We start from the raw sequence: 26,686 nt of genomic DNA, 5'->3' as shown, positions 1-26,686 counted from the left end.
ACACTGAAAATATCAGACATATGGTTTCTTTTTTTGGTAATTAAATTATTAAAAAAAAAAATTATCCACGTGTTGGGAATTTATAAAAGTATTTTATTTTGATTAAAAAAAAATTTTAGAATAATAATTATAACTAATTTTTGTTAAAGTTATAAATATGTTTAAAGTTGTTAATTTGCCAAATACAATTAATTTTTCAACAAGTTCTACTTAATATTACTCAATCATTTGATTACCTAATTTTTAAGTTTTAGCCAAAATAATTGTTTAAAAAGTTTTTTGTGAAATCATAATTTTTTACTCCAATAAAATTATATTTATATAATTTATTCAAAGTAGTCTAATATTGAAATAAAAAATTTTTATTTCGAATAAAAATAAAAATTCAACACCAAACTAATGACAGTAACATATATATAAAATTTTAATCACAAACTAAAATAACAGAAGTTAATTTTTTGGTATCTAATTACACTAACTACCGATTATTTTTCCGTAAGATAATTAAATTTATTAACCATAATTACTCCATATCTAGAACCAAATATTAAAAACAAACTTCGACCTTGATACATCGTAAATTATACCACTCAAGACTTGATATCAGTCATTTGAAATGAAAGAAAAAAACAACTTTTAATACTAACACCAATACTATGATGTTAATTCACTAATTAATTAATTATCGGCTATTTATACTTAAAAGACATTTAAAAATTTTATTCCCGGCGTTTGTATTTGTTATCAATTTCAATGATTCTAATTTTTAAAGTAAACTTTCGTCACATGAATTTTTAAAGTTTAAAACTAATTTGTATTTATACTTTGGATTGTCGCTAAGGGAATTAACGAACCGTCACGTTCTTTGAGATATACAATCCTAGCTACCAACCCGTTTTCTGCTGGATTTATTACATGTTACGTGTTACGTACAATTATTACTATTATCATAAATTTAACGCAGGTTTTTAAATATTTTATTTAATCATTAATTTAACCTGATTTTTACTTAGACATTGACATTTATTGTTTTTTTATTATTATTTCATAATTACGGCTACAAGACACTCATTAATAATTATATAAAAAATAATTAATGATTTTTCGTTAAATTTATCAAGATATAATTTACAAAACTAAATTGTCTATTAATTTTACATTAATAAAGAAGTTTTAAATTCTACCAGAAAATTTATTAAAATTTTCACATTTTTAAAAATAACTAAGATTTTTTAAACGAAACATATTGTAAAAAAAATTACACTTTTTTAAAAATTTCTTCATACGAATTTTTTTTATATTTTTAAGGAATTTTTTCGGCATTTCAAACTTACAATTTCATAATATTTCTAAATTTCGAATTGTTTTTTGTTTAATTTTTTTTTTTTTTTTTATTTTAATTGCAATATTTAAACTTTGCAGTGACGTCTGACAATTTTAATTTTTTTACAACAAATATAAAAGTATCTGAAGAAATTGCACTCAAAGTTACTTTTATTTGCGACATGTGCTCTTCTCAAAAAAAATTAAGCAACTGTCAGATCTGCAATATAAGCAGACAATTATTTAATTTTTTTTTCTTTCAAGAAAATAAATCAATTATAACAAAATAATTTTTTTTATAACAATTTTTTTGTCAAAAAAAAACTAAAATTGTCAGTGGTCACAAACTTCACAATTCTTGTAATTTTTCACAACCACAATTGCACGCACTGTTAAAATAAAACCAAAAATTATATTATTTTTTTCATCCAATTTTTACCTAAAAATTTAAATTCAAGATTTGACATTTTAACCAACATAGCAACAATTTTTTCCAAGAAAATAATAAAAAATTTTACAAGTCAATTATACTTGTCAATCGCACTAAAGTGAATCAATGTAAAATATATTAAATACACTACACAAAATACCAAATAGTAAAACCGGATGGCAAGCTGCCATCATTCGTTAAAACCGTCGCTAACGCGGAAATAAGTTAAATAAAATAAACCCCTTGCAACTAATAATTTATTTACTTATATGTATCTTTATTGAAAATTTTATTTCACTCCATCGTCAATATTTTATTATCGTTAAATTTTTTATTTCATCAATCAGTAATAAAATTTTAATAAAAAAATGACACCTGACAATTTTATATTTTTAAAACAAATAAATTTATCAAAAAATAAATTTTTTTAATTATTTATTTATATAAAAAATAATCAGCTGATTTCAATATCATAATTTTTATATAACTTTCTTTTTATCATAAATTTTTTTAGTTTTATTAAAAAATTGTTTTTTATATTTTTTAAAAATTTTTAATTTTTTTTCATAATAATTTATTTATATAAAATAATTTAACAATTTTTTTAATTAAATGAATTATGACAAAAAAAAATTTCTCTTATAAGAATTTAGAAAAACTAAATTTTTTAGGCCTAATTTATTAATAAAAAAAAATAATCAACTTCCCGTTGATTTTATTTTCACAAAAAAATAAAAATTAAACAACACACTAAGCAGCACTGAGACAGAATAAAAAACACGTGTTACCTGAGTGGCATCTGAGTACGGCGTGGATGAATTTTTGTTAATTCTTAGAGATCCAAATTGCTGGGTTCCCAAATTAGCGGGATTATCTTGCTGTTGGGGCACCATTTTCGTGCCTTATATATTAATAATAATAATAATATATATTTTTTAAATATTCACTACACTATTTTTACACAGTCACACAATATATATTTTATAATTTCAATATTAATCAATTAATAAAAAATAATAAGGTCGTTTTATGCACCCGCACAAATCCTCTGGATAAATGACGTCAAAACGACCAATAATAAAAAATAAAATCCCAGAGTCTTATAAATTGAAACTGTAATAAATACAATAATAAAATCCCGAAAATAATAATAATAATAATAATGATATAAAATAATGGTGAAACGTCTTAGCACCACGGGCTGATCAATCCCTTCTTCACGAGACCGCGAAAAAAATATTTATTTGTCGGTAAAAGTTTATAAATAATTAGTTTATTATTTCGAATAAAAACAAACTAGAAAAATTTATTTTGTCGAATATCAATAATAATTACAATAATAATAAATATCCATTGACACTAGATCTCGGTTTGTGGGATGACATTTTATTCCCGGTGGCGAGACGCTGCGAAACTCGCTAGACGAGCGCTCATGTGCTACTGACTCGTTAGCAGGAGTTACTGGGGTCTATACTCGAACTCGAAACTCAACGAGACTAGAACCGAGAACCGAGTTGAGCGCGGACCGTCTGCTCACCTCTCTACACTCTGTACGCTACTCAAACTACACGACTACGGGCCACAGGCTACAGTACTGCATCAGCTGTGCGATCTCCGGGCCCCCACTCCTCGACTAGCAAAGCAAGCAAAAGCAAAGTGTGTGTTAGTTCTATCTGCCGGAGGTGGCGCTGCTGACCGGCACAGCACACACGTACTCTGTTTTGAATATCAGCCAATCGGGGCGAAGGTAAGGACGCGAAGCAACCAAGATGTCTTGTATGTATGTACATGTGTGCGTTGCTTCTTAAAAGCTCGCCGGCTCTGTTTATTTGGATCTACATACACTACTTGCGCACGCATGTGTGTGTAATTGGGATTGTGTATATGTGTGATTCACCTCGGCAGACACGCTGGGAGACGCTTCAGGGCACCTAACCAGTCGGTGTCAAACTCATGCAATTAAGTATTTTGAATCTTTTATCTGATAAGGGGTGAGGAATCACCAGCTTAGACTTCAAAGTCTCTAGTTGCTTGATATTAATTTTTTTATTTGAAAATCTAATTACAAGTAATTAAATTTTAATTGATTTTATGGTATTAAATTTGACTATTTTTTAATTTTATTTATTAAAAAAAATTTTTTTTTTAAATTAATTTTGAAAAATTGTATTTTTGTTTTTTTAAATTACTTAATGTCAATTTTTTTTATTGTTTTTTTTTGTCATAATTGTATTTTGAATCTTTTATCTGATAAGGGGTGAGGAATCATGAGCTTAGAACTCAAGGTCTTTAGTTACTTAATAGTAATTTTTTTTATTTAAAAATAATTAAATTTGAATTGTTTTCATGATATTAAATTAAAGTTAGCAGTAATTTGACTATTTTTTAATTTTATTTAATAAAAAAAATTTTTTTTTTAAATTAATTTTGAAAAATTGTATTTTTATTTTTTTAAATTACTTAATGTCAATTTTTTTTATTGTTTTTTTGTCATAATTGTATTTTGAATCTTTTATCTGATAAGGGGTGAGGAATCATGAGCTTAGAACTCAAGGTCTTTAGTTACTTAATATTAATTTTTTTTCATTTAAAAATAATTAAATTTGAATTGTTTTCATGATATTAAATTAAAGTTAGTAGTAATTTGACTATTTTTTAATTTTATTTAATAAAAAAATTTTTTCTAAAAAATAATTTTTGAAAAATTGTATTTTTGTTTTTTTAAATTACTTAATGTCAATTTTTTTTATTGTTTTTTTGCCATAATTGTATTTTGAATCTTTTATCTGATAAGGGGTGAGGAATCACGAGCTTAGAAATCAAGGTCTTTAGTTACTTAATATTAATTTTTTTTATTTAAAAATAATTAAATTTAAATTGTTTTCATGATATTAAATTAAAGTTAGTAGTAATTTGACTATTTTTTAATTTTATTTAATAAAAAAATTTTTTCTAAAAAATAATTTTTGAAAAATTGCATTTTTAATTTTTTTAAATTACTTAATGGCAATTTTTTTTATTGTTTTTTTTGCCATAGTTGTATTTTGAATCTTTTATCTGATAAGGGGTAAGGAATCATGAGCTTAGAACTCAAGGTCTTTGGTTACTTAATATTAATTTTTTTTATTTGAAAATAATTAAATTTGAATTGTTTTCATGATATTAAATTAAAGTTAGTAGTAATTTGACTATTTTTTAATTTTATTTAATAAAAAAAATTTTTTTTTTAAATTAATTTTGAAAAATTGTATTTTTGTTTTTTTAAATTACTTAATGTCAAGTTTTTTATTGTTTTTTTTTGCCATAATTGTATTTTGAATCTTTTTTCTGATAAGGGGTGAGGAATCACGAGCTTAGAACTCCAGGTCTCTAGTTGCTAAATATTAATTTTTTTTATTTAAAAAACTTATCAGAAGTAATGAAATTTGAATTTTTTTTATAACATTAATTTAAAGTTAGCATTAATTTGACCATTTTTTTATTTTATTTAACAACAAAATTTTTTCTAAAAAATAATTTTAAAAAAATTGCACTTAATTTTTTTAAATTACTAATGTCAATTTTTTTTTATTGTTTTTTTTTCTATAATTTATTTGTTACAAAAATTCTAAAAATAATTAAATATCTGCTAAATTAATTTTGTTTTTAATTATTGTTGGAATTTTGTTTCTTATTAAGGATTGAAGAAATTTTTTTATGGTACTTTGGTGCATCAAGTGCGTGTATGTTTCTTTAAATACATACATTACATGGAAAATATAAAAATTACGGTTTATATACACTGTCAAAAATATTAAAAAAATTTATTTGAAATTTAAGTAATACTTAGAAAAATTTTTCAAAGTGAAATTTATTTATTTTAATAAATTTAATTAATTAAAAATTTTTAATTTATTTTCTTAAAACATATGTATTATTATTAATCAATTGTGTAAATTATTATTTTTAAAAAATAAGATTAATGCAAAATAATTTATATAGTTAAATTACCTAAAAAAAAAAAATCATTCCGAGATTGTTAGATTGTAAATAGGTTAACAAATAAGTAATAACACTTTTTTGTGTTTTATTTTAATATTTTAAGCGATTAAGTAATCTAATAGCCTAATATATAGGTAACTACGTACATAATATTATATTTATCACTGCACCTATCTCAACTACTATATTAAAACACTAACTATTAATTTAAGTATTCCATAATTAACAATTCATAAGAATTAATCCATAAATGTTAGATAAATTCATTTTAATATTTTACTTTAGAATAGGCCAAATTTATTTAATTGCAAAGTGTATACTTTAAAAGTTTAATTAAATAAATGGAATACATGCTAAACTTTTGATAAAATTAACCATCTGTTTTCTCTCTATATAAAAACACCAGTTTTAATAATAATTGTTTTAAAATTAATGTTATTTCAAAAGTCATTGAACCAGTATCACATGTAGTGCCGTACAATAAATCGATGAACAATAATAAACAGATAAGAAATCTTTTTTCATCGTCGATTCAATAATTTGTACTCATAGTCATTGATATAATAAAAAAACATATAAAATTTCAAATGAGCTGTCTAAAAGAAAAAAACAATAAATTTTTACTTATTTTTTATCGTTAAGTCAATGACCGGTCATTACACATGTACTTTTAATCAAGAGCAAGTTTTTCTTGAAAAAAAATTTATTTGCTTCTAATTTTTTACTCTTATTTTTGCAGTACTTAAAAGTATTAGATAATAAAACCACGTTAAAAAATCTCCTAGGGTATATAGTATAGTATGTACGGACTGTTTACACGCAAGTTAATTTTATTACTAGTAGCTGTGATTCGTATTTTTTCTAAACTTTCTGCACACGCGATTTGTCTTTGCGATCATATTAACGCGGCAAAAAAAAAAAAAAACTTCAATTTTACGACTATTAATTTTTTTTAAAATAAAATCTAAACCATTAAATTAAAATTACTCATTATATGTTGAGCAACAATTACAGGTCGAAAATTATTGCTAAAAATAACTTATGTAATTTTAAAAAATCTTTTTTACAAATTGATTTTTATTTAACCGTTTAATTGATTCGTCACACGAGCAGTAATAAACATGACGTTACATGTTCGAGTTATATAAAAGTGGCAAAAAAATTTTTAGAACAACTCAAATTATATGTATAGAGAAAACTAAAAATACATTTTATTAATTTTATTCTTTTTCATTAAATGTATAATTGAAATTAATTAAAAAAATTAATAATAAATAATTAATTAAAAATTTGTAGCATTTTTAAAATAAATAGATAAAAAATTAGTCGGCGATACAAATGAAAAATAAAAATATTTATTAAAAGTTGAATAATTTTCATCAAAAGGTTATGGGCCGGTTAGAAAAAAAGGTTGAACTCTGCGCCGAGGATCCAATTTCAAATCCCGGGAACGGCAAGTAGTTTTTAAAACACTGCTACACTTTTTTGCGGTAATGTTTTTTTTGGTAAACATCATTTATAATTATAAAACAAGCATTAATTATCAGTTAAATTTTGAAGAGCTGGCATAAACGACTCGAGACAATTATAATTAGTGATTCTTGTAAGATTACAATATAAATGTTAAATAAATATAAAGTGCTTTATCATTGTGAGGACATGAAACTAAATTTGTGCCAAAATATTTCGAGTTAACTGCCGTAGAGTGTAGAGTGGGCTGCGTGTAGACGTCACGTTTAAGACGTGATCTCGCGGTCATTACCGGCGTAACAGTCAAAAGTAGCAATTCCACGAATTTTTTCATCCAGAAATATTTATTCTCTAATATGTATTGAATATATAACTTTAGTGTAATGTATTTTTAAGCGACTTTCAGTTATGAATTTTTAAATAAAAATGACCAGCAACAACGACGCACATGAACTTTTAATAATTATTATTTGATAACAGATAAATACTTTAGGTAATTAGGTCACATTATATAGACTAATTAGACAAACGTTTATTATTTTATTTTTGTAAATTCAAATAATAAAACTATCAAAATAAAATTAATTTTTTTTTTTTCATTGAGGAATTATTATTTTAAGGACATCCCTGAATGCTTTTATGGTAGTAAAATTTATAGTTAGGAACTGACCGCAGTAATGCATTAATTATTGTGGATGTGTATAATTGCGCGGAAGTTAATAATATTTGTTATTAATTGAATTTACAGCGTTGAAAAAATAAATAAAAGTCTATTAGAAGTATATAGATGTGTAGAACTGCTACCGGATGTTTGATTGCAGCCTGAGAATACTAAATACTTTTAACTGATATAAAGTGTGTTTACGTTAAAATACTTTACCCACTATCAATTTAACCTTCGAAATAAAATCCACGTGCCAATTATCTCTACAGTATATATTTTTTCTTTAATTTACAAGTACATTAACACATAAACATTAATTTTCTCTTTTTAATAATAAATTTATTATTATTTAATAATTAAAATGTTAATAATAATTAATACGCATGAAATTATTAAAACAAATAGATATTGAAGAACATAAATGATTATATTATCATTTGGAGGACACATCGGTATACACATTGAATATTTAATAGTAATTCAATTAGTTATATCTATGATGCATTGTGCGTATCATAGATTGAAAATAAAAACTCAATAAATCATGAGCATTTATAATAGATTCACATTGTAATAATATCAACATATACATAAGAATGATATATGTCTTCTTATCTTGATCGTTGGTGAAGTAGATAAATTTATTTATCGCTAAAAATCATGTATAATTGATTACAATACGGACATTTTAAATTGATAATAATAATGATTAAGTTAAGCTATATCAACCTAAAAATCTCCGAGAAAAGATTTAACATAATTATTAATTTTTGATTATTTTTAGTTCACGAGTCGCGCTATAATATATTGTAATTTAGTAGTAAAAACAAAAGACCTTAAAATGTCCTGTCCTAGTAATGAAACAGTTAAAATATATTCAAGTAACGGGATTGTTTTAGAGTTGAGACACTAATTTTAATGGGTTTTAAGTATTGATTTCGAATAATAAATTTTTTTTGGCTGTGCTATATATTTTCGTAAATAAAATAAAAAAATAACTTGATTTGTAATACAATAAACTTGTTAATTCAGTCGCATTAACCGATTTTTGTTGGTCTATTATTCAACATAATAAATATCATATTTTTGATAAATATTTTTCTGTTGCCAGAAATAATTAAAAATATTTTTTACTCTCATAATTTTTATGTTATATGAAGGATATATTGGTTCAGTAAAAGATATACTTTAAAAAAAGTTCCATCCCTGGATTTAGTTCTATAAACGACAGTAAGATGTCAGCAGTTATCGAGCAATTCGACTTTCTGATAAATACTATTAGAACCCCCTCTTAGGAAAAATAAAATAAGACTAGAAAAAAAAATTATTTTTGATGAGAAAATTTCGTCTAAAAATACATTACTCAAACTTTTATTCTGTATTAATTAATTTAAATTTCATAAACGTGAATATTTTACGTGCTTACTCAGCCAAATTAAATTATACACATCACATCAAATTAAGTTAGAATTAATATACAATATACATAATATATATTATTTTAAAAAATTCTCTCTAAAAATGAATATGAAATGCATCACGTTTCACGTGATACCAATATGAATAATATAACACGTTATGAAGGAACAAACGTGATTAATTTCATCACTTCACGTTTGTTTTCGTCATATTACGAGTTTATTGATAATCCCGGTTCTAATAATAATAATAATAATAATAATAATAATAATAATAATAATAATAATAATAATAAATGTAAGACTTCACACTACGCTCTACTCTTGCGTCAATAATAAAATAATGTTAAAACTTTCAAATTATGATTATTTAAAGAATTTTCTCTTTAAAAAAATAAAAATTTTTTTTCTTATAGAATCTAACAATTAATATTTTTTTTTCTTCATTATTCGACCATTCTTTCTTCTACCAAAAAATCAAGGTGTTGAAACCAGTATTAAATTAAATTAATATTTAATCTATATACCGGGTGTTAGCATCAGGCAACATTATTTAAATCTCATTAAAAATTCTAAAAAATACAATTGATCGATTGATCAAAACAATTTTAAATTTATGACTCATCACTATTCTCGGAGTACAATAAAAAAATTGAGATTTGAAACTTTTATTTCATTTCATTACGTATTAGATAGTATCGCAAATCCCGATAATTCAATAACGGTATTACTTCTACACCCAAAACTCAACACTCACCAGCTCACAAACTAACAAAACCCTTTTAAAATTTCTATAACTCACACCTTTATTTTTCTAGTAACACATATACATTTACTCTTCAAGTAAAAGCTACTCGGAAAAAAGTAAATTGTAATATTCACTCGGATTTCGATTAATTTTTATAGTATCAAACAGTAAAGCGGACATCGGGGTGGCAAAAATATAAATATTACAGTAACTTAATGTAGAAAGTATAAAAGCCACAATTTATAAAAGTCACTATAGTAAATAACGACTCTTTCATCTTAAAAAATTACAGTTTCAAACAGTAAAAATTGCTATTTCAATATATAATTCATATTATGAGGAGAAGGGGAACTCACACGGAGAAAAAAATTTTGCTATAGGAACTCTATAGTAGTTAGTTAGTTGTAAAAAGTTCCAGTAGTTCCATATTCCAAAAAACGCAAACAAATTTTATTGTATGTTAAATGGGGTCTTTTTAATGTATTCCGATAACTTATTACTTATCACAATATATTCAACTAATAAATTTGATTAACAGTCACTGTAAATGAACCTTGAAGAACCACAAATACAAAACTGTTCTAACGAAATTCAATTTGACAAAAAAAAACCTATTTCCTTAAATAAATAAACTGAAAACTTAATTGCCCTCATATATTTTTAATAATATGGATGAGTAACAAAATAATTCTGTTTGTCATTTTAGAAGGTTATGAAATATGTCAGCGCACTCCATTACTGCGCAACGTAGAGCGCTCCCAACTATACCGTTTGGCTCTGAGAACAATCCCGTTGAGCTCTGAGAGCTCAACAACATTGAGTTATCAGAACTAAATAACATTATATTACTGTAACTCTACAACGAATAGTAAACTGTGTATAATTGTGGTAACTCTACAGTTAGGTTACCAGAACGAAATTTTTTTTTCCGTGCAGATGAAAGAGAAGGGGATCTCACTCTGGGAGAATTTAACATTTGAAACAGTAAAAATTATACTTTTAAAATATACATTTCACCCGTCCAAGCAAGTCAATAATTACAGTTTGATTTTTAGCGTTGGGTTTAAAATTTACCATTTTACTTTGTAAATATTGACGTTGCTTGTATTAGAAATTTACTAACTTTATTTTATACTTTCTACATATCATAAGATCATTTTTTAGGTACGAAATGATTAATACCAAAGTCTGAATTCTTAATTATTATACTTTAACATTTTAGACATTTACATAGCGAATATTACTGTTTGAAATAGTATTTTCTTTCACGTAAAGAGTAAATTGTAACGTTTAAATGGTAAATATTATAAAGTTAATAGTAAAATCACGATTTTACTGTTTGAAATGGTAATTTTTAGCAGTTGACCATTACTTATTATAAATCGACTATTATTTATTACAGTTTACTTTTTTCCGTGCAAACATTGTTTTTTCACCGATCGTATTTCGATAATCTATACTAATAAATGGAGAGCCAGTTTTTTTTGTCCGGTTATACTGCGAAAACTACTGAACCTATCGGAATAATACTTATACCATAAGATGCAGCGTGTTTCGGAGAAGGTTTTAGTATATGATATGTTGGTGATTACTTATCCGGAACCTATATTTTTTTGACTTAGAAATAATGAATTTTTATTTTAACTAAATTTATTCAATTCTATTGTCGTTTGTTTAAAATAAATTTTTCAATTCTATTGGTGATGTTTATATACTAGGCAGATTTTTTTGACTAATGAGACCTGCAATTTCTTTAACTGAAACTTTCAATGCTTATTACAAACTTTTTTTTTATATCAATTATTATTCATTTTTGTAAGAAAGACACGGGAATGTTATAATGATTGCACACTGAAGGTAACAATGAATATTAGCTAAAATAATTACATAGATAAAACAATGATCTAATCAAATTTCAAGACTAGATCTAAAAATGCAATTCTATAAAGCGCCAGCGAAGCGGGCGAGTAACAGCTAGTTAAAAATAATTAATTTTATGATAATGATAATGACTATCGTTAGCATTATCAACTTTATTGAAAAAAACACTAAAAGCCTCTAGTTAATGAAGCCCGATTAACAACACGAAATAAGTGAAACACAAAATGATGAACTGAATGCAACAATTGGCAGATAAGCTGCGTTAGAGCCAGAGCAGGAGAGAGAAGTGGAAAAGCAGATGATAGAAGCGAGAAATCGGAGAAAATGGGGCGACGGGGAAAGAGAAAGCGAGAGAAAAGACAACAGTAGGTATATTATTTGAAAATAGTTAGTGACATGTACCTGGGGACCGTTGATAACGGCAATGGCAACGAGGAGAGGATCCATGGAGGAGTAGAATGGTTGTAATCGCTTTGACAGTATGACAATGCAGGGTACTCATTAGCAGCATGCACTTTACTCGAATTGCATTGCATGTGCACGATTAATCATACTGATTCGTTGTGCATACACACGCTGCTGAGTAACAATTACAATTTAGTCGGAAATTCATGTCTCTAGGGCTCTCATCTCTCTATTTTATTACGTTTCCGCTAGTCCATCTTCTGTCCTGTCAGTTTTCATGTTCTATTGGGTACACATAATAATCATTATCATATTTACTACTGTTATTGTTATTGTTATTGATAATAATTAATTTTATCTGCGTATAGTATGTATTTACAAATATTTTAAACCGTCACTGGCACACACTCCCCCGTCCTTTCATTTCCATATTTATTTGTTTGCGTTTCTTGTTTCATATATGTATTTTGTCAGTGACTCAACCCGATGACCCCATTTTGGCATCTTCTTCGGTTGGTCGTTGGTCAATATACGCACTGATATATTTATTGATACTCACTGATAAAAGCATAATTTTAATTGAGATAATTGATATTAATTTTAATTATTCTTGAATTTAATTAATTTTTATTTATAGGTGATTTTAAATGCGCGTTAACTGACTTTTAATATTAAATAATTTATTATTGTTATAATTATTATCTACATATACATCCAACACGTGCAAGAAGATCAAGAGGATCTTCTTAATTAAGTCTGTATAACTTTTCAATTCCGTCTACCGTCGGCGATCTCTTCTCAATTAAATCTCGAGTTCTCCAGTTTTGCAGTCTCCCCTTTGCCCATCCGTACTACATACAACATATAATAACAACAACAATACCTTACATTATACCTCCTTCTTTATATTTAGCCTCTACTCCTTCTTCTTCTTTTAGCCGTAGTAACACACATCTATGCATACACACATACACCACTCAGTCTCGGAATGCCCTTCATATTAAACTCACCGGGCAGAGACGAGCGTGTCCCTTTAAAGTTTAAATGTCCTATCCCATATAATAACAGCACAGTCAGCAGTTGATTGAGTGTAGTGGTGTCAGTGTAAGTGGCGCTTACATTGCTATACGTCGGACTTAGACTAAGCTCCTAATATGTGCAATGTTTATATATGTATATATAACATCTATGTATTGTATCAAATTTTGGTGGTTTTTACACGTGGGAATGTGGGGTTGTAATATAAGTAATGGTACATATATCGAGTATTATTATTATTATTATCATCATCATCATCATCATCATTATTATTATTATTATTATTATTATTATTATTATTATTATTATTATTATTATTATTATTATTATTATTATTATTATTATTATGTTATTAAATGCTCAGGGGGGTTGTCCCCGAAGTCCGACTCTCCGAGGGCCCAGCCTGAGCTCCATCCATTACTGCTGGACCACTCCGCACAACAAGGCGGTTAGCGGCCACAGCAGGCCAAAGTCATTTCCCTAAGTAGACGGAGGGAACCTAATATTACAGCCTTCTGCATCCTGACAGCCAAGAACTCAGATTTTGACGTGCAAGCTGGAACTTTGGCAAGTGAGGATACAAAAGACTGTTTCATCCCTCCAAGGACGCCAACGATTAGGACGACTAGTTTGACACGGTAACCTGGGTAAAGTTTGCCAATTTCAAATAGGAGATCCTGATATATTTTTCTTTTGTGCTCTTCTTTGGCTGAGATGATGTGTTCAGCCGGGGCCGAGAACTCAATGACATAAATGTCACGAGTGGCCTTGTCGAAGAGCACAATATCAGGTTTGTTGTGATCGATCCGCCGGGTTGTTGCAAATGGCATGTTCCAGTAAATTTTGCAACTGTCATTCTCAACAACCTGGGGAATATCTCCTGGTAGATAAGGCAGCATTGGTGTCATATCAATACCGTAGTAATGACGAAGATAGTAGTACAGTACTCTCAGGGCAGCGTTGTGACGCTGGATATATGTACCTCTCGCCAACACAGGACATGCCGACAAAAGGTGCATGAGCGTCTCCGGGTGTTGTTTACACATCCTACATGACGTGTCCAGAAGCTGCACCTGGAGCACCTTGCTACGGTATTCTAGAGTGTTAATGACACCATCTTGGCAGGCAAATATGAACCCTTCAGTCTCGGACATCAGGCCAGCTGACTTTAAGAAGGAAAAGGTCAGCTGGGTGGACAAGCCATGATCACGCACGTGTTTGAAGTACACGCTGTGCATGGACTTGTCCATCAGTTCGCCTAGGAGTTGTTTTTCCTCGGCGTTCCTGATGACGCTCTTAAATTCTTCCTTTCGGAGTTCCATAAGAGCGTTTATCTCTCCAAGACCAAGGGTTCTTGCTGCATATATAGCTGCCTTATACAAGAACGACCCCTTATGCGCATTTTCATGTTTATGTACGATTTGCATAAGGAAGTCATCCTCGTCTGCAGTGAAATTGACAACCTCGAATGTTAAGCCCAGGACCAAACGATCATGCAGCCGCTCCAAACTCTGCAGACCTCTCCCACCGATGGACCGGGAGAGGTATAATCTGGCGACTGATGAATTGGGGTGCATGCTCCGATTCATATTGATAACCTTACGGGTTTTGATGTCGAGATCTCGTAAATCCTTTCGGGTCCATTTCAGGACACCGAAAGAGTATAGTAAGACTGGGACAGCGAGCATGTTAGTGGCGGAGACTTTATTTTTGCCGGAAAGTTCGGAGGACCAAATTTTCCGGAGTCTCCTAACATACTCACTACGGAGAGTTGCTCGGACTTCAGAGACCGCATGCATGCGGTGCTCTTCCATTCCTAGGTATCTATACAACTCTCCGGCGCCTAATTGTCTTAAGATGCTCCCATCTACTAACTCGACATCATCACCCGTATCAGAGCACTTACCCCTCGCCAGATGTATGACCGCACACTTGTCCAACCCAAAAGACATTCCGACATCTCGTGTGTACTCTGCTACGATGTTCAGGGCTGCCTGTAGATGATCTTCATTAGCACTATATAGCTTCAGATCATCTATGTAAAGCAGATGGGTGATCGAGTATTTTCGATCACCCGGAGGCCCCACAGAGTACCCATGGGTTTTACGGAGAGCAACAGATATAGGCAGCAGTGAGATGCAAAACAGCAGAGGGCTCAAGGAATCGCCTTGGAAGACCCCTCGTTTGTACTCTACAACTCCGGTTACGTGCAGTGCGTTTCCATTTCCTATATGGAAACGCGTTCGCCAGAGCTGCATTGTACGCCGAATGCATTCCACCGTTTCGGGATTGACCCCCAGGCATTTGAGGAGGTATAAAATCAACTCATGAGGAGTTGAGTCAAATGCCTTGCGATAGTCAATCCAGGCCATTGACAGGTTGCGTTGATAGTAGATCGCATCTTGTATGACACATCGATCAACTATCAGGTTCTCTTTGCAACCTGACAGGCCTCTTTTGTTGCCACGCTGTTCATATATCTGTTGCCATATAGGTCCTATCTCCTGCAAGATACGGTTATTCAAAATTTTTGTAAAAATTTTATAAACCGCATTCAGGCAGGTGATAGGCCTGTAATTTTTTGGGTCAGACAAGTCACCTTTTTTGGGTATCAGTACGGTTCGCCCTTCTACGAGCCAGTCTGGAATCGGTTCGTCAGCTCTGATGTAGGATGTAAATATACGGGCCAAATGGAGGTGGGTAGAAGTAAACTTCTTCCACCAGAAGACATTAATGCCATCTGGTCCCGGGGCAGCCCAATTTCTGCTGCCATCTAGAGCTAAACGAACTTCATTTACACTGACTGCAGGGCTCTCTTCATCAGCATTCTGTCGACGGTGTTTCCGACAAAATGCTTTGAAGTCATGCAGAGCTGGAGTGTTGGCGTTTACGTTTGGTTGATCTCCATACAACTCAGTCCAAAAGGCTTCCACCCGCTCAGGTGCTGGATAATTCCCGGTAACAACAGTCTTTGGTGTCAGAAAGCGTGAAGGGCTAGATCGAAACAACGAATTGTCGACCTGCCGTTTCAGCCTTTTCTCTAGTGACTTTTTGGCAGTCACTAGAGCTCGCAATTTATTAAGCGACTCTTCTTTGATGACAAGAAGAGTACTTTTATTCAATGTGTGATGACGCCACCGAAGTTCAGCAGCAATGCGACGTACTCGGGGCGTGTATGCTCGTTGGGTTGTTTCGAACTCAATCATTATTATTATTATTATTATTATTATTATTATTATTATTATTATTATTATTAATTATATTAAATATTTGCAATAATAATAATAATAATAATAATAATAATAATAATAATAATCTATATTATTAAGAGGATAAGAAAAATTTTGTGGCCAGTGTATTTATATGATAAAATGGGTTATTATGGTTAAATTTGGTATCATTAGAAAGGTCTTGAATTAGAGTTGTGCCTTTTCAAGGTTTCACATCATTCTCACCAATAGTCAATTTATGATGATAAGTATTTAGGCTGCATTCGAAAATGCTCTATCTCTAGATATATAATTAAGAAATGACCTTGTATCTTGAAAACTATTGACACTTTTAAAGATATAAGCTCATCCCGATGTTACACTCATCAAGACCTTTCATTTGAGTACCCACATCAATTTTTCATATATTTTATATATATATATATATATATATATATATATATATATATATATATATATATATATATATAAAATATATGAAAAATGCCATGTGAGTACTCAAATAAAAGGTCTCGATGAGTGTAACATCGAAATGAGTTTATGTCTTAAAAAATGTCAATAATTAAGAAATGCCACCGTATCTTGTCAACTATTGATATTTTTATAGATATAAGCTCACCCCGACATTACACTCATCAATAGCTTTCATTTGAGTTCCCACATCAATTTTTCATATATTTATATATATCATATATATGTATATATGAAAAGTATATCAAAATGCATGAGGGTACTCAAATGAAAGGTCTCGATGAGTGTAACATCGGAATCAGATTATATCTTTAAAAACGTCAATAGTTAAGAAAGTACAGTGCAATTTAACAAAAGTCATTATTTAATAAAGCAAAATTTTATTTATTTATAGTTCACAAGTCACAGCAGTCACATAGTGACTGCAAGGTTGCTAGAAATAATAATAATAATAATAATAATAATAATAAATAAATAAAAAATAATAATAATAATCAAGGTAATACGTGAGGTTTGCTTGTGTGTTGCCTGCAGAACGACTGAAGTTTTGGGCCGGAAGAAGGGTGCCTCTTCCATCTCCATCCCGAGAGAGATCTACAGGAAATGGGAACGCCAGGAAGGAGGCCTCCGTTAAATTCGAGATATACGTCCCGGTCTAATACTAAAGTACTAAAGCGTCGCACGCTTGTACTCTCCACTCCATTTTTATAGATCTATAGGTATACCAATATCCAACACAAGTATCATGCTTTAACTTGCGTAATTTCGTGGTGTAACGTCGAGAGGGAGAAAGTATGTTTTAAGGCAAAAAGGGAATATATATATATATATATATAGACACGGTACTAAATAAATTTGAAATAAAAAAAAAACTATTAAATTGTAACTGGTTCCTCTTACTGCTCAATACAATACCGGTTTCTCTTATTACTCGGATTTATTTTTTTTCTCAAAACACATTAACTCTCGTTACTCTTTACTTATCTTAGACCTGTGCTGCAGACAATCACCGGGGATAATATTTTTACAAAGCTCGTAATAATTTTATAAAAGAAATTATTGTGCGTGAAAATTTTAATTTGCATATTTAAATATATACAATATTAACCCGACCATTGTTTGACATTATTGCTTGAGTGACGAGCAAAAATGATGGTAATGTTTACAGAGTCAGGTATAAATATAAGTCCGAGGGATGACAAAGGTCAAATTTATGGTCCGTAACCATACACCAGTAAAATATTTAAATTTTGAATTGTATAGAGTGTAATAGTCTATTCTCAGTGGTCATTTAGACAAAATAATTTCATACTGTAGTCATTAATGGCTTTTTAACGTAGTACTGTCGATTGTAAAATTACTGTTCACAATTAGATAAAATTTGGTTCATTAATTTAAGATCTAATCAACATTCTATTCAAATCATAAGAATAGTATCATGAAATAAAAATAATATCACAAAAATATGTAAAAATTTTGTCATTGGGTCAAAAGCTCTATTGCCTAGATTTAGTATTTTTTTATAACTTAATTATTATAAAAATCACCCGTATTGTACACTGATAGAAGGATTTAGTTCTATTTAATAAGATTTAGTAACAGATACTAAATGATTTAGTAACAAACCTTTCATTACCAAATATTTAGTAACAGATACTAAATGATTTAGTAACAAACCTTTCATTACCAAATATTTAGTAATAGGTACTAAATCATTTATTAAAGCCCATTTAGTTCCACCAAATAAATATTTGGTAGTATTTAACAAATGATTTATTGGCACGCAATAAATCGCTTATTGGTATCAAAAAATTTAATTTTTAACTAATTTTAGCGTGTAACCTAACTTTTTAACTTAAAATAAATATAAATGATTAAAATAAATAATTTTAAATAAAAATATAATGTATTATAAAGAAAAGAATCTCATTAAATTATATTTTTTCGTTTGAGACATTTATAAAATTTAAAATTAAACAAGTTTTTAACACATCAATAATAAACAAATTAAAAAATGTAATCTAAACTCCACTGAGAAAAGATATAAATAGAAGATATTTATTGAAAGTATGTGTGTTTTTAAAGGTTTAATAAATCTCCCAAAATCGAGCTGAATAAAATAATCTAAGTTAGTGAATAGGTTATGTATCACATAAACATTGGAATTAAAGCATAGCCATCTACCGACAATACTTGCCAAAGAAATATTTAGTACCTGTTACTAAATATTATTTGGTGGAACTAAATATTTATTTCCATGTAATAAGGCTTTGTTCATATAAAGAAATCATTTATTAAGCTGTAACAAATAATATTGATGGGTACAAAATATTTGTTTCTCCCAAATAAATGAATAAAAATTTTTTTACCAAATCAATTTATTACTCTGTACTAAATCCTTCTATCAGTGTATTGGATGAAATGTATCTAGAATGGATGATATAAAAAAATCGAAAAATGCATTATATATAATATATAGAATAAGATAATAAGTTCGATTAGATTGATTTTCTCCCGCGTTGTTTGTTCATTTGCTAAAGTAATCGTCACGTTCGAACATGCCACTTCCTGTGTGATACGCGTGTCGTATCGGGAATGCGAATGTAAGGCGAATACCAAGAATTCAAAGGTTATTATTCGTGTAGATTCGTTATTTTTATTATTTATTTTATTATATACAACAACCCAGTCATTATACTGTTATAAGACAAATATAAAAATAAAAATGAAACATTTCTTCAGGCCGACCTTCACTTGCCGGCACTTAGCCTCAGATATTGTACTGCTGTATCTAATAATTTTTAATTATACACCGCGAATAACTTTTTGAGTTTAAACTACTTGACACTAAATTCCCACGTTTTTCTCGAACCTGGTTATGACGGATTAACCGCAGCCAGATCGCTCTTAATTCTTAACAATTGCGTGATCCGAAAAGAGGGGTTGAGAAAACAAGGTAAAGATAATTGCTGCGTTATTTTACGGCTTACTCTTTACTCTTTACTCTTTGGGCATCCTGCTGCTCAAACGAGTTAATCCCTTTTATTTACAGTTATACAATAGATTAAGCAATGAATGTGACCATGATCTAGATTTTGCCAATATAAGATTTACCATGTAATTATTCATTTCGCCCTCAAAGTCAAGTCTTCCCTTCTCTTCTTTTTAAAAGATACACTGAGAGACAATTTTATTTAATAGTAATAAAAAAGTTTATTTGAACTTGAAAAAAAAACTTAGTTAATATTAATAAAATTTTTTTAAATACTAATATGTCTTTATTAAAATAACCACAAGCATCGCTTTCGTTAGCTGTCATTAATTCGCGTAGTTTGTACTTGTTCCAAAAGTTTGACGGTGAGCAAATAATCTCAAAAAAAAAATTAATATTGATCAATTTAATTTATTAAGATATATAAACATATAAAAGTTAAATGTGCTTAATTACAATACATAATTCATATTTCATAACATAATATAAATTTGTATTAATTATAATTTAGTCAAATATATTTTCACAGAAATATCTTTTGATAAATAATATTAAGATTTTTCAACGAGACATCCTAACCTAACCTATTTGTTTACTTCCGACTTTTATGTTGTCTCCATGACAGACAATGTTCTTTTACATACTAAGAAAAATTTATTAGTATTTAATAAAATTTTGTTAGTATTTAAGAAAATTTTTATTAGTATTTAAGGAAATTTTATTAATATTTAATAAATTTTTATTTAGGATTAGCCAAATAAACGTTTCATTAAATAGTAATAAAATTTCATTACTATTAAATAAAATTGTCTCTCAGTGTAGAAAGCCTGATTCTGAGATTCGTTGCAATTTTAAAATTTATTTGAAAGTAAAAAAAAATAAAATTATTTGGAAAAATTAAATTACTTATTTTGAGATAAAAATTTTTTTTTTAAATAAAAAAAACTGAATACTGAATGAAAAAAATAATATTGATGTTACTTACTATAAAAATTAAAAGTGTAAATTGTTAAGTATTTTTAAATAAAATATTGTAAATATATCTATAGAGTATGCCCTAGTGACTGTGACCGTTCGGCCGAACACAAAATTATGAAATCGGCCAGCAATTATATAGAATTGTTATACAGAAAATTTCAAGGCCCTCGACAGGCGTATCACGTGGGACGGCTGTTGTACTTCTGATGGAGCGAAGGACACGAGAAAGGTTTTTTACGCATCATTAAATTACGAATTCTTACATTTTTTTCGTGTATTTCAAACATCTTTTTACTTTATGTATTATATCATTCATATAATTAGATAAAATTACTTATTGTAATTTTTAATTATAAACGATCGATAATCATTCTTTTCAATGCAAAAATTTTATTAGAATTTTTTGATATCGCCAACTTATATCAGATCAGAGATCCATCAAATTTTTATATCAGAAAATTTTTTCGCGGGTATTTATTGGGAAAAAAAAAATTTTATTTAAGTAGTTATAGATTTTTCGGGTGATTGAAAAATCATAGATCTTTTCAAAAGAATAAAAAATTAATAATTAGTAATTAGTTGTAAGTGATTAACATGCGATTAATTAAAAATAATGGATTCTCTATTCGGGTGGATAAAAAAATATCTTAAATGATTTGACGTGAAGACTTAATCATTAAATTCTTGGAAGCGAATTATGAAACGCGGTTGAATGAACGCTCATTACATTTATATATTGCTGTGCAAATATAAATATATATCTATAAACATGTGTTAGTGTGTTCGGTTAGATGTAAGTTAACATATAAATTTACGTATATATGTATAAATATGTGCAAACTACGCGACAATATATGCAATTATCCGTTTGTTCATATCTTTCGCTAGCTCGCGCGATATCCGCCACAGACAGAGTTCTGGGAATGACCTCACATCACGAAATGCAGTCTATACTATACTATTACATTATATGTACATACAATATATGTATACGCACTGTTGTCCGGATGTGAATGTTTTAATTGGCGGCTACTCATTCGACCATACTAAAAAGTTAAAAGCGAAAAAAATAATAAAAAATAGCAGCCACTACATGCACGGAGTCTTTCACCGAAACTCAATGAATTTTCATGGCTGTTTCATAACTTTCAGTTTTGTTGTATTGATGCCGATAGAAATGATAAAATTCATGGAACTGGTTTTCGGTTTCTGTTTTGTTTTAAATCAATTGTCTATTTATTTCTGTATCAATTAAAATAAAAAACGAGTTTAAATGTTTTATAAAATGCGGCAAACAAGACCCAAGAGAAAAGCTCAGTGAACCAAGTGTAGTTCCAGTTAATCGCTGATCTGCGCGTGTACGAAATAATAAAAAATCAAATAAAACATCATCACATTGGATTGAGTAAGCCGAGAGATGAAAAATAAAACATTGGTGCGCTTGTTTTTTTTTTTTTTTTTTTTTTTTTAAGCATTAACTTGCAGTATATTCATCAAATTAATTAGAGCTTCAAATGATAGTTTTAAAGTAAGGTTGTTTAGATTTAAAGATTTTTTTGGTAATGAAATTTAATAATTTTATTATTATTATTATTAAAAATAAATTAATGCAGTATAAAATAAATTATCAGTTAATGTAAATGAAAAGATAAAAAAAAAAAAAAAAAAAAAAATAGCAGATCGATGATTCTAATTAATTTGTTATAGTGTATCTTAAACATTACTCGATAACTCAGTAATAAATTAACTATCCTGTCGTTTGCTCTTTATTTTTACGTGTTAGAGATATGTACGCTCTCTTTAGATTTATACATGTAATGTACTAACGCTTACAGAGAACCCAATACACGTATACACCGAGTAAATTTATCGGGCATTCCAGTGGGTGTTTGCAAGTGTAAGTAATGTGATAAAACTAAACTGTACGTACACGATAAACTGAGATCGTAACCTAGCTCAATAAAAACTAACTATCTTTATTTATTATCATTTTTAAAATACTTTTACAATCAATTTTTAACATAACTCTTCTTATACCGCATAGCAATAATTAAAAATTTTTATCCTCATAAACTGAAAACATATTTACTTAAAGTATGTATCAATATAATAATAAGTACTAGACGTAAATGATAAATAAACTCTGTTAATAAATATCAAGTAAAAATATTAATTTTTAGTGTGTATTCTCGGGATTCAAGGCAATTAGACAATGTTTGCGATTGAATTAGTACACAACAAGTGTACGGTTTAAAGTATGGGTATATATAAACTCGAAGAATAGTAGGTAGAGGGCAAGCTATTCAATCTCTTCCTCTTTCTCTCTCCCACTTACCCAAATACCATTTAAAGTTATTCTCTTCTCTGGGCTCGTTCTTGTGCCCTCTCGTTAATTTATTGCGCGTCACTAGTGAATTGCGCGTGAGCATGCCTCGTTTGCACCGATCTTTGATTAATTAATACCCGGTTAAATTCATCAACATTTTCTTCCCTCTTCATTTTATTTTTATTTACAAGTATTACCAATTAATTATGGATTTCCTTTAATTTACCATTCATTTATTCGTCAAAGATTTTTCTTCCTTCAATATTGAACCGATTGAGTCATTTTTTTTAAACAAAGTTTAAAAAAAATATTAGATCATCGTTGTTCTTAAAATTACAAAATTATTCAAAATTTGAATCATTAAAATTCTGGATACTTTGTTAAGGTAGTTTGGTCGTCGTAATCCGAGGTCAAATTAATAGATATTTTTTTTTTCTTTTTTGCAAGTGATCACTCGAAAAATGGCATAAAATATAAAATTATTTCTAGTCAGAATTTAATTGAATAAATTCAATTCATAATTATAGTTAAATAATTATAATAATATAACTATTAAAATATTAACTGACAAGTACTGGGCTGTCACAAAACAATAACAACTGTTATAGGTTATGTAAAGTCGGTAATTAAAACAGTTGCTCACGGTATTAATTTATTGTTTAAATTTACAAATATCACTTCAATATGTTAAATCTGCTATAATTTACGTGAACTTTTAATGAATGTATAATAACAATTTATTTTAATGCAAAAAAACTTTATGATTATATTTCAATTTAAAATTTGCCGCGCACCGAGAAGTCGTCATTTTTCCCCTGATAAATATGGGGAAGTAATGTCTCCGACAAACAACAAAGATAAAAACCAATTTTTGATATTATAAAATTAATTAAATTAAAACTATGTGGTAAGTCGTTATCAAATTTTGATAGAATATGTATGAAACATTGTTTTATCTATTGAAAAGTTTTTTTTTATGGGGTCAAGTTGGCCGATTTTTTATAAATCCTCCATTTCCGAAATTATTGAACAAGGACACTCATAAGAGATCGTGTATTTTTGTAAAACTTTAATTAATTATATCTATTAAACGGTGTGGTAAAAAAATCTGATTTTTTTTCAATAGATGTATTAAATCATAATCTTTCGAATGAATATAAAAAAATATGGGGTCAAGTTGAAGCCATTTGGCACCCAAACTACCTTAACATAATTATTACATAGTTGTGACTAAAAAAAATTTAATCTAATTATATGTTAAAAAATTTTTCATACATTACCTTTTGGGTCTTACCAATCACGATCATATTCTCGTACCAATCCATCATTGACGAGTAGAAGCACTTGCATTATTCAAATCCTTTTTGCATCACTATCCTGAAACCAATTTTTTAAAATATAATTATCTATTTAAAATATGTCGTATTAATCAAAAATTAGTTTAGTAGTTAATTAATCTAAAATAATGATAAAAAATAAGCTCAGAAAAGTCAAAAAATTTTTATTTTATATATCAACACCTGAAACTTTCTTGCAAGGAGAAGATTTAGCGATCATACACTGATAGAAGGATTTATTTGTACCAAAAAATATTTGTTAATAGTTAACAAATCATTTATTAGAGACCACTTTTTAGTATTAAACAAATATTTCTTAGTATTTAGAATAATTTGTTTGTATTTAATAAATCTGATATTCATTTATTAAATATTAATACACCTTTTTAAATACGAAGAAATATTTATTAAGAACTAAAAATTGGCCTCTAATAAATGATTTTTCAAATATTAACAAATATTTTTAACTATAAACAAATCCTTCTATCAGTGTACGCCACCTCTCGGATTTTTTCAACACTAGATTTATTTAGAAAATTATAAAAAGGCATACTAGAAAATTTTTTCACGGAATATATTTTTGATAAATTCAGTGCAATAATTTATTTTACACTAACAAAAGTTGAGTTTGTTTGTTAGAAATTGTTTATGCTTAAGCAAGAGATAATTAAAAATTGTAAAGTAAATAAGTATGAAGATTATTAGCATTTTGTATTGATGAAGATAAACGTCACTATTTATCAATCACATCCATCCACTTTGCTCGGTAAAATAAAATAAAAATAAATACTAAAAAGAGAAACTAAATACTTGGTGTTTGGTGATGGTGAGCGTCTGCATCATCATGCGCTTCAGCTTCCAGGAAAGCAGAGTCAAAGATAACGGTAATATGCAATCAGTCTTTTACGCTGACCATCCACAATTGTACTTAAAATATATTTATACATATTAAATAAACAACTTTAAATAGACTTTACGTCAATAAAAATATCAACTACTTACACAGATATCAGTAAAAATATTCACAGGAATTGTATTGTGGTAATAAATTATATTATATTACTTTATACATTAAAGATTGAAGCTATAAATACACTAGAGTGGATGTATTTAAACAATAATCGACGACGTATTCGATAGAACGAGTAAATAAAGGTTGATTTGTTTAAATAAATAAGTTTACAGTATAAATAATCATACTGAAAGAGAAGATGGGTTAGCCAACTAAACCGAGAACCGAGACGATTCAACATTTACATGTAATTGCTTTCTGTGAATCCACCTACTCACCAACAAGTCGTTTTTGATAAAGGTAATTACGGGTTTGCCCACGCTAATGCTTATTCCCCCTCCACTATCGTCATTTCCTCAACAAGTATCCACCAAAGCGAATCAAACTCGCACTAATATCAACATACAGACATTTAAACATACATACTTTACCTACAATACATTATAGCCAGTATCACATAGTTATAATTTATAATGATGGATCTTTTCAAAAAATACCTTAATTCCAGGAAATAATTATCATGTGATACAAAATTTAAATTATTTCTCATTTCATATTTATTCTTATTATTATAATTTTTTTTCCGAGTTTTGACCTACCAAGCAATAACCTGAGTAGACTGACCTTGACTTTAACCTCCAATTCATGACGCAATAAGGGAATAGATATGAAAGCAAAATTCTCAAGATGGCTGCCGAGCGATTGCTAATTTTTGAGGTTTGAAATTTTCATATCATTTTTAATCTAATTAATATTATTATTTTTTATCAGCTCAAAAAGATTTTTTCACCATATGAAATATATAATAACTAGCTGTTACTCGCCCGCTCCGCTGGGCGCTTTATAGAATTGCATTTTTAGATCTAGACTTGAAATTTAATTAGAGTATTGTTTTGACTTGCATAGATTCCCAATTCTACACGGAAAAAAGTAAACTGTAATATTCACTCAGATTCCGGTTAATTTTTATAGTTTCAAACAG

At 28.3% G+C, this 26,686-nt stretch overlaps 1 protein-coding gene across 2 annotated transcripts in view; it reads right to left on the bottom strand.

Moving 5' to 3' along the window:
- Positions 1 to 25,802, bottom strand: part of LOC123259578 (probable serine/threonine-protein kinase DDB_G0272254) — a 53,106-nt gene extending 27,304 nt beyond the window's left edge. Inside the window, exons 1-3 of one of the 2 annotated variants that reach the window (XM_044720171.1) lie at positions 25,695 to 25,802; positions 25,503 to 25,619; positions 24,636 to 24,732 (exon numbers count right to left, since the gene is read on the bottom strand). In XM_044720171.1, coding sequence (XP_044576106.1) covers positions 24,636 to 24,683 — 48 coding nt within the window. In that variant the 5' untranslated portion in view covers positions 24,684 to 24,732; positions 25,503 to 25,619; positions 25,695 to 25,802. Of the gene's footprint in view, positions 1 to 2,541; positions 3,327 to 24,635; positions 24,733 to 25,502; positions 25,620 to 25,694 lie in introns of those variants that run through there. The other variant, XM_044720170.1, reaches the window with a different exon arrangement.
- Positions 25,803 to 26,686: the final 884 nt, after the last annotated feature.

Source organism: Cotesia glomerata, linkage group LG2, assembly GCF_020080835.1.
Source record: "Cotesia glomerata isolate CgM1 linkage group LG2, MPM_Cglom_v2.3, whole genome shotgun sequence".
Taxonomy (NCBI): Eukaryota; Metazoa; Arthropoda; class Insecta; order Hymenoptera; family Braconidae; genus Cotesia; species Cotesia glomerata.
Note: the sequence above shows the minus strand (reverse complement) of the source record. Positions and strands in the feature narration are given on the sequence as shown.